Genomic DNA, 13420 nt, shown 5'->3' with positions numbered 1-13420 from the left:
ACTATTAATTACTTACCTCAAATGTTCCTTCTCTCATACTCTTAATCCTTAATACTTAAGAGGCTACTATGAGCATCATATCATAATAATTTATTCATCCAAACGCTAAACATGTGGGTTAATGTCTGTGAATAGCCCTCTACCAACTAGAACAAATAGTGACTGATGAGTCTGTGGCCACGGTTGTGAATCTTTAATAGAAGAAATCTTTTCTTAGAAGAGACCAACATTAGAGTGTGCACAAGTGAGCAAGAGACAAAGAGAGAACAGGGGTTAGGATTACAGTTTGGGATTTAGCATTACTGAGATAGTAGACACAATGTGAGCTACAGCTACACAGTTTTCTAACATATCATTGACCAGCAGATTTAGTAATGAAAATTCAGTGTTTTCTAAACCAGGGTACATTGTACATGCTTGATGCAAACAAGTACTGCACAGCCCACTAAAAACCAAATAAATGGCTGAAAGAATTATTTTTTCCTGAGATTCTGCAGACTGAGCCTTTAGTCCATGGTCCGAAAATGTCATTATTTTTCACCTGATAAGTTATCAATGAATAGATATTTCAGAAGCTTTATATCCTTTTGATTACAAATATTATTTGGATTTTAAGTCTGACAGTCGGCATTTCTAAAAATACATAAAATCCAGAAAAAAGTTTAGATTCAGTCATTATGTCACCACAGTTGAGTTTTGTAAAAATGTACCATGATTTGTTAAAAATGTCTTACTATCTATAGCTATTTGTAGCTCTTGTTTCTAAACATGGTCTGAAAATGTCTACATACAGTAAATTTACCATTGAAACATGATGAAACACTTTTGCAAATTACGGTACAGCAGAATTTGAGCAAAAAAAAAGAGAAAATTGTCAAATTTCAAGATCAGAAAAGAGCTGTGAGCTTACAGCTCTGCATGCAAAGTACTCATAAAACATACTTTAATAAACAGCATGCATTTTTGTAAAAAAAAAAAAAAAAAAAAAAAAAAGCCTAATATTCCACATAAACCAACCAATGAATGCCATGAGTAAGGATCAAATATATGTTTAACCATATTGTTATTACAGCTGGTGAAAATGCAAGTTATATAAAAAAATAACGTAAAAAATTATGTCGGCTTTTAGTGAAAAAGCTTAGTGTGTTAGAGTTACAGCAGAGGGAGCATTCCTCCTGTCTTCTCCTGGGTTTCCTCTTTTTTCCACTTCTTTCCACGGTCCTTTACTCTTCTGGTGTTTGCCCTGGACCTGCCAGCAGCATCTCAGAAATATCGCACTCACTTCCACAGCTTTCCATCAAAGTCTAAATGAGGGAAATCATACCAAGAAAATCATGTGTCTGTTTTTTTTCTTTTTACTGAAATACAAATCTGCACAATGGCTGCTCACCCATATTGCAGTCTTTGGCCATATCTCTCTCTTTCAGTAGGTTGTTTTTGTAGTCTGTGAATTATAATAGACGCAAAGGTTATGAGAAAGCAGTACATTTTTTGTTAAGGTAGTCAATGTAAGTTTATTGCCTGTATGTGAATGAAGATTACTGAACCTGAATTCAGAGGTTCTTGGTTACAGGCCTTCAGCTCTGTGCAGTCTAATGTCATTTCACCACCACTGATTACAGTTCCCCTGCACAGAAATAAGTACCAGTCTGCTTAGAATTGGATTTATTTTAAATTAATGAATACATGATATATAATTTATTGTATAGTGAGGTCTTACCGATCAGATCTACGCAGCTCATACTCCAGCCCTGAAAAAAAGATTTAACACACAATCTCAAACACACTGTATCCATAAGGTGTGAGCCTTATGGAGTGTATAAATAGGCTTATCATAAAATACAAGCTTGTTGTCAGATATAAGCCAAGCATAAGGGGAAGGTTAAACACAATACCTCTCTTTTTGCGCCGTCGAGTCAGCACAATGACAGCCACAACGATGAACGCCAGCAGTATGAAAGTTGCCAGGAAGTAGCCCAGATGCTGCACGAAATAACCTCGATGCTCAGGGAGGATGACATTCACCACACGTGGGCCCTCCACTTCTTCAGTCCCTAAAGGCAAAACACGGACAAAATCAATCGTTTCCTATAATAACCTACTGCATTCTCTCAGACATATACAGAGCCTAGGAGGAGAAATATCCTACTTAAATATCAAGAAATCTCTTTGCTTTCAAAAAACAACAACAATGGGATGTGTTGTTGAGGATTTATTATCATATTCTAACTGTGATATATTGGATTGTTACATTGTATTAACATAATGGCAATAAACAAGGATCACGTTGAAATGCATTTGAAGTTTTTCATTCCCCCAGGGACAGAAGGAGGGAGAGCAGGAGTTAAATGTCTAAATGCTGTTTGGTGGTAATGACTTCCAGACCTGATGTCATGCAGCTGTTGTTTTTTTTTTCTCCCCAGAAAAACACAGGCTGACCAGAAAAGAGGAGGAGAAGTGTGAGGAAAGAGAGACGAATTCTGTTATGTGGTCTGTCTGCATGTCTGTATTAGTTTTCCATTTAGGCTTTTTCACGTCTTCTCACAAACACAGAAGTCTAGTTTCTGCATGCATGGAAAACAAATCTGTGACACCTTCAGCAGAGTTCATCAGTGAACTCTACCGTCTGACAGGCCAGTCTAAATACATCTGACAACACTGCAGGCAGCTCTCAGTCTACGTGACCCAGACTGTTTGTGTACACTTTGTTGATAGTTGACAATAATTATTAAAAATGACAAGCACAGAAAATACATATTGATTTGGAGGTGCAAGATCATTAACTACAAACTGTTTTATGTCTATCATAAACAGTATGATACAGTACAGTGTAGTGTACCACAGATACTTTGGCAGAATAACCATTCAATGCATGTTTACAATGCTGTTGAAGGGTAAAGAAATCTGTGTTGTTATAACAGTCTTTTAATTTCCCCATTGATTCAAATTGATTCAGCCTGATTACAGAAACCAGATCACAAAAAACAGATTTAAAAATGCATAAAATCTTTTGAATATACCTCTTAAATATAGTCTTACTCTATCGTCTCTAAGTTGGACACCAGTAAAACTATGCACCACTGAGGGACTCACTAACAAGGAAAACATGCGATGTACTGTCTCTGATCATGCATTTAAAACCAGCAATCATGAAAAAAAAAAAAAAAGTATTTAATATATTCTGACTTAATCACGCACCTCCGAAGTCGGAGCTTGGTTGGCAATTATCACCTGTCATTGGTTAATGTGCCTAATGTGCATGAAACTGCAAAGACATGTCCAAGGTCATTGTCTCCAGAGCTCGACTGTCAAAACCAGAGCTGCAGCCATGTCCCAGCAGTATCCCATTTCCATTTTCTGACAAGATCTGACAAGTGTGTATGTGTTGACAGCTCTTTCACATATGTCGCACAGAGGTTACCCTGTGTTTTTGTTCCTGTGGGATTTGCATCATTTGCAAGTCAATGAACTGAAGGAAAGCATCTTTATTGTGAAAGATAGAGATTTCTGTTGAATTGCTGACAGCTCCCAAAACGCCTACATCATGATTACGAAGAAATAACGTTCTTTTCATTCTTGCCGTTAATAATGACAGCATTAAAGTGAAAAACTCTCATGACGTGTAATTTCAGATGATTGCTGGCGCCTGTGTGAGCACAAACAACTGGGTTTAATCTAACAGACTCCAAGATCAGCAGTGCATGAAGACGAATTCCTACATGAGGTATACTCAAAAGACGCAGGCAAGTGCCATCTGTCCACGTGTGCATTTCTTTACAACATACTTATGGAGCTAATAAATGTGCAATTTTTTTTAAAGGGGATGATCTATAGTCTAACACATACCTTCATCCCCTTCCCTTACTTTGCTCTTTCATGTCACAGCTGGCCCAGATGTTGAACAGATGTATTAGACTTCCTTTAATTTCTGGTAAACACGCCTCTACCAGAGGCTGATACACATCAGCAGAGAAATAGAGCAGACTGGGAGAAAAGAAGAATAAACAAAACCCGAGAAGCAGCATAACCAGCCTAGACACGCGGTTGGGAATTTTGGAAAATGGGGTCAAATGGAGGAAAAAACACGAGATATGACCCTCCACTCCCAAAATGACTGGCTGTTGGAGCCTACTCCTCTGCTCAGCGCAGTTAAAATGTCTCCAGCTGTAGACAAAAAAGCTGTAAATGAAAGAAAGTTGGTGAGTAAAAATGAGGCCACTTCCGTTGCAGCCAATTTAAATCTGTTTACTGTAGTCAGCTTCCCAAGCCAGAGCTGCACATAACTTAAAAGACATTTATCAATTCGCAATGCTGAATTTGCAGACTTTCTTTTTACCCCTCATTCTCTCTTACTCAACTAGCTTAAACATTCTTTCTACCTCCTCCCTTCCTCTTCGGCTCAAACACAAAAACAGAGAGGCCTGAGGAGAAAATTGGCAAGAAGAGGAACTGATTTAACTGACCAACTATGCCTATAAATATAACAAAAAACCCAGGCTGTGTTGTCACTCTATGCACAATTTAGCCGAGAAACCATATGGGGAAAAACATTTACCATTAGTAATGTCTGGAAAAACAAAGTTCTAGTGATATTTTATATGTTTTCAATTCTGAGTTGCTTACTTGGCTCTGGCACATCATTCTGGAAAATTCTGGGCGCTGTAGTGGGGGCGGACGGAAGTGGAGGTCCAACAGTGAGCCTGAAGATGCGTCTTTCTTGCAGACCACAGTAGTGGTGATGAAGGTGGCAGGAGTACAGGCCTTTATCAACAGGCCTCAAGTCAGAAATGGACAGGGAGAAGTCCCCTAAGGTAAAAGCATCCTCTGCCACACTCATCTTGCTCTGGGCAAAGAGTGGCCCATAATCCCGGCGTTCTCCGGAGGCATAGAGGTCCACCAGGCGGTCAGCCCTATCAGGACGCACCCCAGGGGCCTGGAAGTCCCAGTGAGCCACTTGCTGCTGGTCCTCCTGGAGGCCCTCTCTCCACAGGGGACGTCGGTTCACACAGGGCAATGCCACTGAGCTGCCCAACAAGACCACGAACACAGTCTTCTCTCCATCCCAGTAACGTTTCTCTTTCCGAGCTGGAAACATACAAGTGTGAAATACTTTACTATTTATTCTGTTTCATGACTCATGGAACAACATTAGGCTGTTTGATTAGGAGGCCTTACCTGACTTGGTGACGTTAAGCTGGATTTGAATGGACTGGTGAATCTGGCAGTAGTGATGGTGCAGATTACAAGTATAAACTCCTTTGTCAGTTGCGACCACATCTGAAAAAATAAACATCCAAACAAGCGTAAGATGAAATCATAAATGGAAGATTGCAATATTCACATGTGACAGGAAAATACAGAGAGGTCTCACTGTTGATGACAAGGGAGAAGTTGCCATCATTGAATGCAGATTCTGGGATGGAAATGCGTCCTTTGTTGAAGCCATTGTAGACCCTTTGGCGGGCTCCAGGGGACATGTCCAGGACTCGCTCCACAGAATACTCTGGGCTGCTTCGGACCAAGTCCCAGTGCACCACCCTTTGACGGTCCTTCAGTCTGTCCCTGGTCCACACCATGCGGGGGCTGTGGCAGGGAAGCACAGCCTTAGACCCTGCAGGGAGCGTGATGTTCTTGGCTTCCACCACCACATTATGCCTGCTGCTGCTGCTCTGACCGCATGCTGACACAAAGAAATAAACACATTAAGGTTAATGCAGTAATGACTGAAAGAGAAGAATCACATATGTGCTACTATACATTGAGCCTAATGTAGTGCACAGAGAAATATAAATGTCTTACCTCCTGGCAGGAGGAGCACAGCAAGAACTGAAAAACACAAAAAAAATTATTAGACTTGTATCCTGAAGCACTTAATTCATACTAGCTGCTGTATTACAGATATCGGCTTGTTTAACAATTAAGACTTATAAATATTTATAATAAAAGTCAGCAAAATGTTGAAGTGGCTCGAGAGTTAAGGTTTGACCTGGACTGACCCAACAGTGACAGATTTCAGCGCTGGAGCAGATGTGGGTTCAGTGAGAGGACTGTTTGAAATAACAGAGGAAAACTGAAGAAACAAGGACAAGATAAAAGACAAAAGAACATAAAAGTCCCACACAGGAATACAACAGCAGGAAAAAGATGTGAACAATACTCTCTGGAAATATATTTTGCTGTTTGTGTTTTCTCACTCTAGAGAGTTGAGATTTTCCTACAGTGCATTTGCTATTTCTAATGCATTTTTCCCACAGTGCTATTTTGTCGTGTGTTTACTGAAAGGCCAGCGGACACACATGCAGCCAAAGCATACAGAGCCTCTATTCATCCTGACTGCTGCTGGCTTGTTGCAAGGCCATGATCCTGAGGGGATGAAGAACCGGACTGCTATTCAGCTCACTTCAGTCACACTTCCTGGTGTCAAAACCAAACACCTGTGTATTTTTACTGTACTAGTAATGGGTACTGTGAACTACAGAGTGCAGAGCTTTCACCTGGGTGTTGTGTGTGGATATAGTCAGTACATAAAGAAATATATGAATAAAGAGTACAGTTAATACAGATTTGAAAATTCCATGATGCATTCCATGATTTTGTAACAGGTTACAAAATGCTTCACACATGGAAGCAAATTAAAATAAATATAATCAAATAAAAATTATAAAATCCTTAGAATTTATGATAAAGATCAAACATCCAATTCCAGCAATGTATTCAAGTAAAATAAAAACTTAGGATAGGCTCTCCGATAAATATGTTTTGAAAAGAGAAGGTTTAAAAGGTGTTACAGGCTTCCTCAGGCAGCTCATTCTCTAGCATGAGGTCCTGACTGTAAACTCTCTGTCCCCTGAAGTTTTATGTCGGGCCTCTGGAACAGTTAAAAGACCTCAAGGAACTCAATCTATGCACAGGCTTGTACGGCATGGAGAGGGCAAAATATAGCAAGAAGTGAGGCCATGAAGAGCCTTAAAAGTAATCAATAAGATCAATGATGATGTGGTCATGGCTGTTGGTTCTGGTTAAAAACCCAGCTGCTGAGTTCTGTAGAGTCTGTAGTCGATCGATAGATTCAAGGAAAGTTAAGTCTTGAAAAGTTTCAAAGCTGGAAATTACTGAAACTTTTTCGACGAAGTTAGAAAGTTAGCAAGTAATCCATGAAAACTGCTGATGATATTCTAAAAGCAGCTGTGTAATGCAATGAAGTACATTTACTCAACTTTACACATAAATGCCTCTATGATATTACAGGTAACATTTTTCTGAATTATAAATACTTTTGACAGTTTGAGTACATTTTGCTAAGTGACATTTTCAATTACTTTTAATGGAGTACTTTTACCTAAGTTAAAGATCTGAATACTCCCTCCAACACTGTCTAAAAGCAGAAAATAACAAACAGCTTGATCAATGGCATGTTTATCACAGTCAATGATGGCCTAACCCCAAAAAACAAGCTGCACAAAATCTGTTTGATTCAGGTTGCAACACCAGAAAGGGTCTTCTCCATCCATATGATTTGCTCATCATGGCTGCACAGACCTGATTCATTTCATATGTGAGCAACAGGCAACAGGCATGTGAAGAGTATCTTCATTTCACCACAACCAAACAATACTTCACCGGAGCGCTGCTACTGTGCTTTTATGCAGAGATTTGGACCTGGCAGAGCATGCAGTAATTTAGAAAGGTTTAAAAAAGTATGCACCACTATATAATGATACTTCAAGCTGAGAAAAATGATTTCAGCGCATACGCTGGCATCGCAGAGAAGACCTCATGCTGGAAAACTTTGGTGGGTTTTCTATTGAAGGGTATAAACTTTCCTGCAGAAGGTAAAGTAAAGTGTCCCAGTCCCTGTAATTTTCTCTCATCTCTCCTCCAGACACACAGGCTGATGACTCACAAGGCTGGTTTAACACTAAAGACTTAACAATGTGCTATTGAGTTACTAGCTATAATCACAGGCATTTACCAAATGACCTGCCAAATCACTGTTGTCATTTGTAACCCCAGGACTTGCATGGAGAATCACTTAACAGAAAGCCATCACTAAGGTAAAACAAAACCAAAAAAAGGCTTTCAATGTTCAACTCAAACATAAAGCATGAATTTACTCAGCATCATTTCTGTGATTCATGGATATTGTGGGTGTGTAGAGTTTACTCACAGCCCCGTCACAGGATGAGAATAAATCTGTCCAGCTGTAGACTCAGATAAACATACACTCAGAGGTCTGGAGAGCCTATTGACTGTCCTGTGGATACACTCGGGTGTACATTAGAATATTTTAGTCATATAAATTTGCACATTATATATATAAATATGTACGATTGCAAGTACTTAAACAAAATTATATACTATATCATAATATACTATTGCCTTTTGAGTTAGTTGTGTAAATGTACTGCTTCCCATAGATTTATATGTATTGTTTATGTATAACTTTACCAAGTATATTGTATTTTGTAAATGGATTAATGTATCTTCATTTAACTAATGATAGGGCTTAAACTGTGTATGTACCCTGCCCTCTTGGTCATGTTTTATGTATATCTGATCATACCCAAATGTCATAGCTGTAAACACAGCTTCATAGAAATATACTGGGAGCATCCCCTCAGTGTGTGGGCACCTTTTTTTTTTTTTTTTTTTTTTAAAAAAACCCTTTCTGTGGTACAAAGTTGATTGCATACCCTTCCTGTACAGAACACAAATGTTACCTTATTGCGACCATGTCATTTTCTGCCTTAAATGAGTAGCTACATGTTTATAAGCTTATTTTGTTCAAAACAACAGTTCTAATCTTTCCATGCCCCTGTTGCTGGTGACCGTTAATTAGGAGCGAAGCAATGATAAACATGGGCTGGGTGGTAATCCCCCTCCTCCACGACTCAAAGCAGCCCACTCGTGGTGAAACACTCATTACTGACACATATAATGACTGGCTCCTGGATTGTGCTGACTCCTCGACTCAGACCACAGTTAACTAGAAACACATTGGGCTGAAGCCATAAAAGAAACCACATACACACAATATCAACAGGCCGAGGTTATGAAGCTTACTGTAATGGCCCCTTCCTCTTCTTTTCTTTTTTTTTTTTTTTTTTACTTTCAGAACTCAGAATGTTTTGAAAATAAAAGGGGAAAAAGAAATTTGTCATCTTGCGCAACATCACAGAAAATATAATTTAAGATGAGATGAGAATAGATGGATAACACATACAGTTGGGTTTTTACTAAAAAAATAATAAAGTAGGGGCCAAAAAAAAAAAATTTTAAAAAAATACGGAGGCTGTTTGGTTAACAATAGTGTATATAAATAAATAAATAAATACCAAACAAAAGGCTGAAAATGGACAACTTTAGTTAAATTCTAGACGTCCCGCAACTAAAACTAGTTTATAATGATTATGCGGATTGTTTCTGTGTTAACAAAAAAATAAATACATCAATTACATTTCATGTTAAGTCGTTTTAAAGTTGTTTTTCTGCCGCAGCTAACACCATTAATAATGCAGGTTGTTGTTGGGTCAATATTATGGCAAAGACATTTTTGAATAAAGCATATTAAATATGTATTTTAAAGGATATCTACAGCGCAACAGAGCAGACCTGAGACGCTTTCGGCTTTTGTTCCCGAATTCTAACCTGGATCCAATTATGGCAACAACAACAAAAAAGTTTCTTCAAGTTATTTCTCTCTTTTTAAAAGCAAAGACAACTCAATAACTTACTCTGAAGGAGAGTCATATCGAGGTGCATCTTCTTTCACAGTGCTGGCAGCGGAGGTAAAGCAGCCTGGCAGAGGTCGAGTGCGCATCAATTGATAAAACAAAAGAAGGCTTAAAGTTGAGCGAGCAGCGGCGGCTCAGCTGGATTTTGTTGTACTCCTGCAGGCTGGAGCCTCCACACGCTCCGCCTCCGCCAGCCGATGAAACCCAACACTGCTGTACTTCTGTGCTGCAGTCTTCACGAAAACATGTGTAGTAAAAGTCTAATAAGACGTTGAAAGGTTTTCTAAAACTAAAACATACTACACACATATGAAAAATGCACTACTAAATGTAAACAGGCCCGAAATTCAGAACAGAGGAAACTTGGTATCAGTCTGAAATGAAGAAATCTTATAATACACTGACACAACAAAACCAGAGTCTTGCGATTGTTATAGATCTGTTTACATTAGTTATGCTTCTAAATGCAGAGGGTTAAATAAGGCTTATATCAGTCCTTATTGAGAAAGAAATGATTTTCAGTTATATATCTGAAGATATCAGTAGTTTATATGGTTAAAGTAAATGTAGTTCTTGGAAAACTTTAACATTAGGAAGGGATACTAGAAGGCCCTTACTCATTTTCCTCTTTTTGATCTTAGAAGAAAAACATAAATCTTTACTGTAGGTGAAGATTTCCACAGATAAAAGCTTGCTTTCGGTCTATCTGGTGAGATAGAGTGAAAGCTTCCTAAATAAAGTGATATATATTATATTGCATGGATCTAAGTGTGCGGAAATCTTCACTAGTTTGGACACATTAAGCTTCCAGCACCTTACCAAAGGTGGAGTGGTTGTCATCTTGCATAGGGGGAAAACATGTTATACAAAATTCTATTATATAAACTAATTATATTTTAAAATAGTCACAGTCAACTCAGAATTTGGTGCTCTTATTTCTGTTTTAGTTGTGCTATGAGGGTAATAAAGTAAACAAAAAAACTTAAATTCCTGGGTGAATGCATTTTTTCTTTGCACAATACTGCCATCCACAGTAAGAACTGGATATGTAAGTTATAGCTCTCATATAATTCTACTGTCAGCCTAAAATAAGGCTAACAGAAAGTAACAGCACACGATGCCTTGGGCTTGACAGAGAAAGATCTTTATTAGATTATGTACACTTGGTTAAAAATAAATGTACACATAAGGAATATGTCCTCATTACTGAAACATGTTTCAATAAAGCTGCAAAACACAGAAAGTGGGCTGATGGGCAGAGCCGTCCAGTGTGAGGGAAGTGACACAAACTCAAAGTCAACGTCAGTGTTTCTCATTTGCTTTTGTTTCCATGTTGCTTAATGAAGAGCTTAGGTGTAGTCCATCCCTCTGGAGATTTCTTCAGTCCAGCTCGTCTCCAAATCCTCTTCAGATCCTCTTCGAATCGCCTCTGCAAAAGGGCAAACTCAATGTGTAAAGTAAATTCATATTCAGCTAGTTTAGAAAAATTCTTCTTCTCTCAAGTATAGTCAAGACTTTGCTGCCAGTTATACACATATATACATAGTTAGTTAAATTCTTCATTATTTTCTTATGAAATTCAAATTAGTATTAATTTGTAGAAACCAAAAGGAAAAATGTTTCAGAACAGTACGAAATAATCTGTCTTCAGAATCCTTTTTTAAAGAGGAAACTCTCACCTGCTTCCTTTTCCCCCTTCCCTCCATCACTCTCCTCTTCAAGAATTTAGTCCGTTTTTGCAGCTTCCTGTATTTATGCCGGTTTATCATCCGCCGTCGGGTCTTCAGAACATTCTTACAGCTGAGGGGTGTTACTGAACCCTCCCCATCCTCCATAACAGGGACAGAGACGGGTGGCAGCACCTTCTCTTCCAGCAGCCCAACGTCCTCCTGCGGCAGAGCGGACTCGAGCAGGGGAGGGAGGGAGTAGCGCAGGGAGAGCCAGCTCTCCAGAGGACTTACTGACAATTTACGCGGCACAAGAGCCTCATCCAGTTCTGGCTCAAGTTGGACCCATCGAGGAGGAGATGCGTTGTCTGCTGCTGTTGAATAGTTTCTCAGTTTCTGGTTTAGTGAACAGCAGTAAGCAGGAAGGACCGGTTGTACACGTCCATTCAAAATTTCTCCCTGAGCTTGAAGTGCACCTGGTCATTAAGCTAAAAAAAAAAAATGATGTCAATACTCACACAGGAAATACAGTTTAGGATGAGATTACATAGCTACATGCAGATTGGAAGACATATTGGTTCATACTTACAAGATGCTCTACGTAATAGACTGAGACGAGGGACAAGCTTTGAAGTAAACATTGTGAGTGATCATCCACATAAAGTCATCAGGAATGAGCTGACTGCTGCTCACTTGTCCTGTGGGCATGAGCAAAGCACAGTGTGTAAGTCATAGCTGGTTTATATACAATAACATGTAACAAAATCTGGATCCAGCTTCTCAAATGCGAGGATTTCTGGTGATGGAAAGAATATTAAATGCACTGACGTTACCAAGCGAATGTAAAAATGATGATTAATTAACACAATATGACCAAACTTCAAGGTATCTCTTCAGTCAGCCGGTGTCCACGCGTAGAGCAGTGCTCCGGGTGCAGCTAATGCTAGCTAGCAACGTAGCTCCACCTCGGAGATGAAGGTCGCGATAGTGTCACTAAAAACAATGTTTCTGCCATCACCTATCCGACAAACTCGACTGCAATTCATTTACATACTTCACGGACAGTGTTAAGTTACCTTCTGCAGCGGTGACCGGGGTTTTGGTCTTCAATGTGACTCCAAAACACCACATCCGGTCCGTGCGACACAAGTTTAGGGCGCTTTCTGTTTCTCAGAGCGGACAGAAGGTTCCGCCGTAGCGACTACTTAAAACCTCTGAGAACCAATTTTCCTTTAGATAATAATAATAATAATAATAATAATAAAAGAAGAATAAGAATAAGAATAATAATAAGAAGAATAATAATAACCTGTGTATGTGTTTACTATTATTTAATTATTCTTTGAAATAAAATCTTAAAAAATTCAAAAATTATTTAATTAGAATTTAAGTGACTCCACTGGGGGGCACTAACAATCAAAGTAGCAATGGTAAGTGAATTAGACCATTAGTCTCATTCAGGTGAGGTTTTGACTCAATGTCTTCTGTAGTTATTTATCCATTTTTCTCCTGTGTGTCTGTGTTTGGTTGCTCTAAACTCAAATCAGCTGCGCAATGGAATAACATAAGATTTACCCCATTCCCCTGTGAAGATCTATAGACCACAGAGGATATCTGGGCTGAATATAGTTACTTAGTTTTTGTATCTCGATCACATGTTGTCAGTTACTACCAGCACTGCAGACCACATGCACGAGTTCATCAGTATTTATCTTACATCAGCAAAAAGTCAGACAGGAACTTCCTAATGGGGTCACATGACGTGTATTAACAAGATGAGTAAAGAAGAATGTGAAGTGTGAACAGCTGACACTAATTCTGTGTGGCATAAATAACTGTAGCTGTAAACGGAAAGAAGAAGAATTCAATCTCATATTTGATACTACTCAAATTCCCAAATTGTAGTTGTTATCTGTGGTACCAGTATTAGTAGTATATTTGTTAACATGCTCTGGTTTATTTTTTTTACTGTATTTCAAACATCTGCTGGTAGCCTAATAAAAACAGAGCATGGCCCAG

At 38.8% G+C, this 13420-nt stretch overlaps 2 protein-coding genes across 2 annotated transcripts; both read right to left on the bottom strand.

Annotated features, from left to right (window-relative positions):
- Positions 1-178: 178 nt before the first annotated feature.
- LOC127377606 (matrix remodeling-associated protein 8) lies at positions 179-9891 on the bottom strand. Its single transcript, XM_051425666.1, has 10 exons — positions 9735-9891; positions 5800-5826; positions 5372-5680; positions 5176-5277; positions 4624-5085; positions 1896-2054; positions 1721-1751; positions 1548-1627; positions 1391-1444; positions 179-1304 (listed from the first exon to the last, which is right to left on the bottom strand). The coding sequence occupies exons 1-10, from the start codon at positions 9760-9762 to the stop codon at positions 1279-1281; spliced, it is 1278 nt and encodes a 425-aa protein (XP_051281626.1). The 5' UTR covers positions 9763-9891; the 3' UTR covers positions 179-1278.
- Positions 9892-10862: 971 nt separating this feature from the next.
- aurkaip1 (aurora kinase A interacting protein 1) lies at positions 10863-12577 on the bottom strand. The gene is made up of 4 exons (XM_051425804.1): positions 12478-12577; positions 11991-12099; positions 11414-11877; positions 10863-11163 (listed from the first exon to the last, which is right to left on the bottom strand). Exons 2-4 carry the CDS (start codon positions 12040-12042, stop codon positions 11047-11049), a joined length of 633 nt encoding a protein of 210 aa, XP_051281764.1. The 5' UTR covers positions 12043-12099; positions 12478-12577; the 3' UTR covers positions 10863-11046.
- Positions 12578-13420: the final 843 nt, after the last annotated feature.

Source organism: Dicentrarchus labrax, unplaced genomic scaffold (genome assembly GCF_905237075.1).
Source record: "Dicentrarchus labrax unplaced genomic scaffold, dlabrax2021, whole genome shotgun sequence".
Classification (NCBI taxonomy): Eukaryota; Metazoa; Chordata; class Actinopteri; family Moronidae; genus Dicentrarchus; species Dicentrarchus labrax.
This window is presented reverse-complemented; position numbering and strand designations above follow the sequence as displayed.

Excerpts from the sequence above, each read along its gene's own strand:
- LOC127377606 (XM_051425666.1), bottom strand. The coding sequence starts at position 9,762 with ATGCACCTCGATATGACTCTCCTTCAGA. Across the intron at positions 5,681-5,799 it reads TGTGCTCCTCCTGCCAGGAG|CATGCGGTCAGAGCAGCAGC; the intron begins GTAAGACATTTA and ends TCTTTGTGTCAG. Across the intron at positions 5,278-5,371 it reads CTTCTCCCTTGTCATCAACA|ATGTGGTCGCAACTGACAAA; the intron begins GTGAGACCTCTC and ends TTATTTTTTCAG.
- aurkaip1 (XM_051425804.1), bottom strand. The coding sequence starts at position 12,042 with ATGTTTACTTCAAAGCTTGTCCCTCGTCTCAGTCTATTACGTAGAGCA. Across the intron at positions 11,878-11,990 it reads TCTATTACGTAGAGCATCTT|GTGCACTTCAAGCTCAGGGA; the intron begins GTAAGTATGAAC and ends CTTAATGACCAG. Across the intron at positions 11,164-11,413 it reads GAAGGGGGAAAAGGAAGCAG|AGGCGATTCGAAGAGGATCT; the intron begins GTGAGAGTTTCC and ends GCCCTTTTGCAG.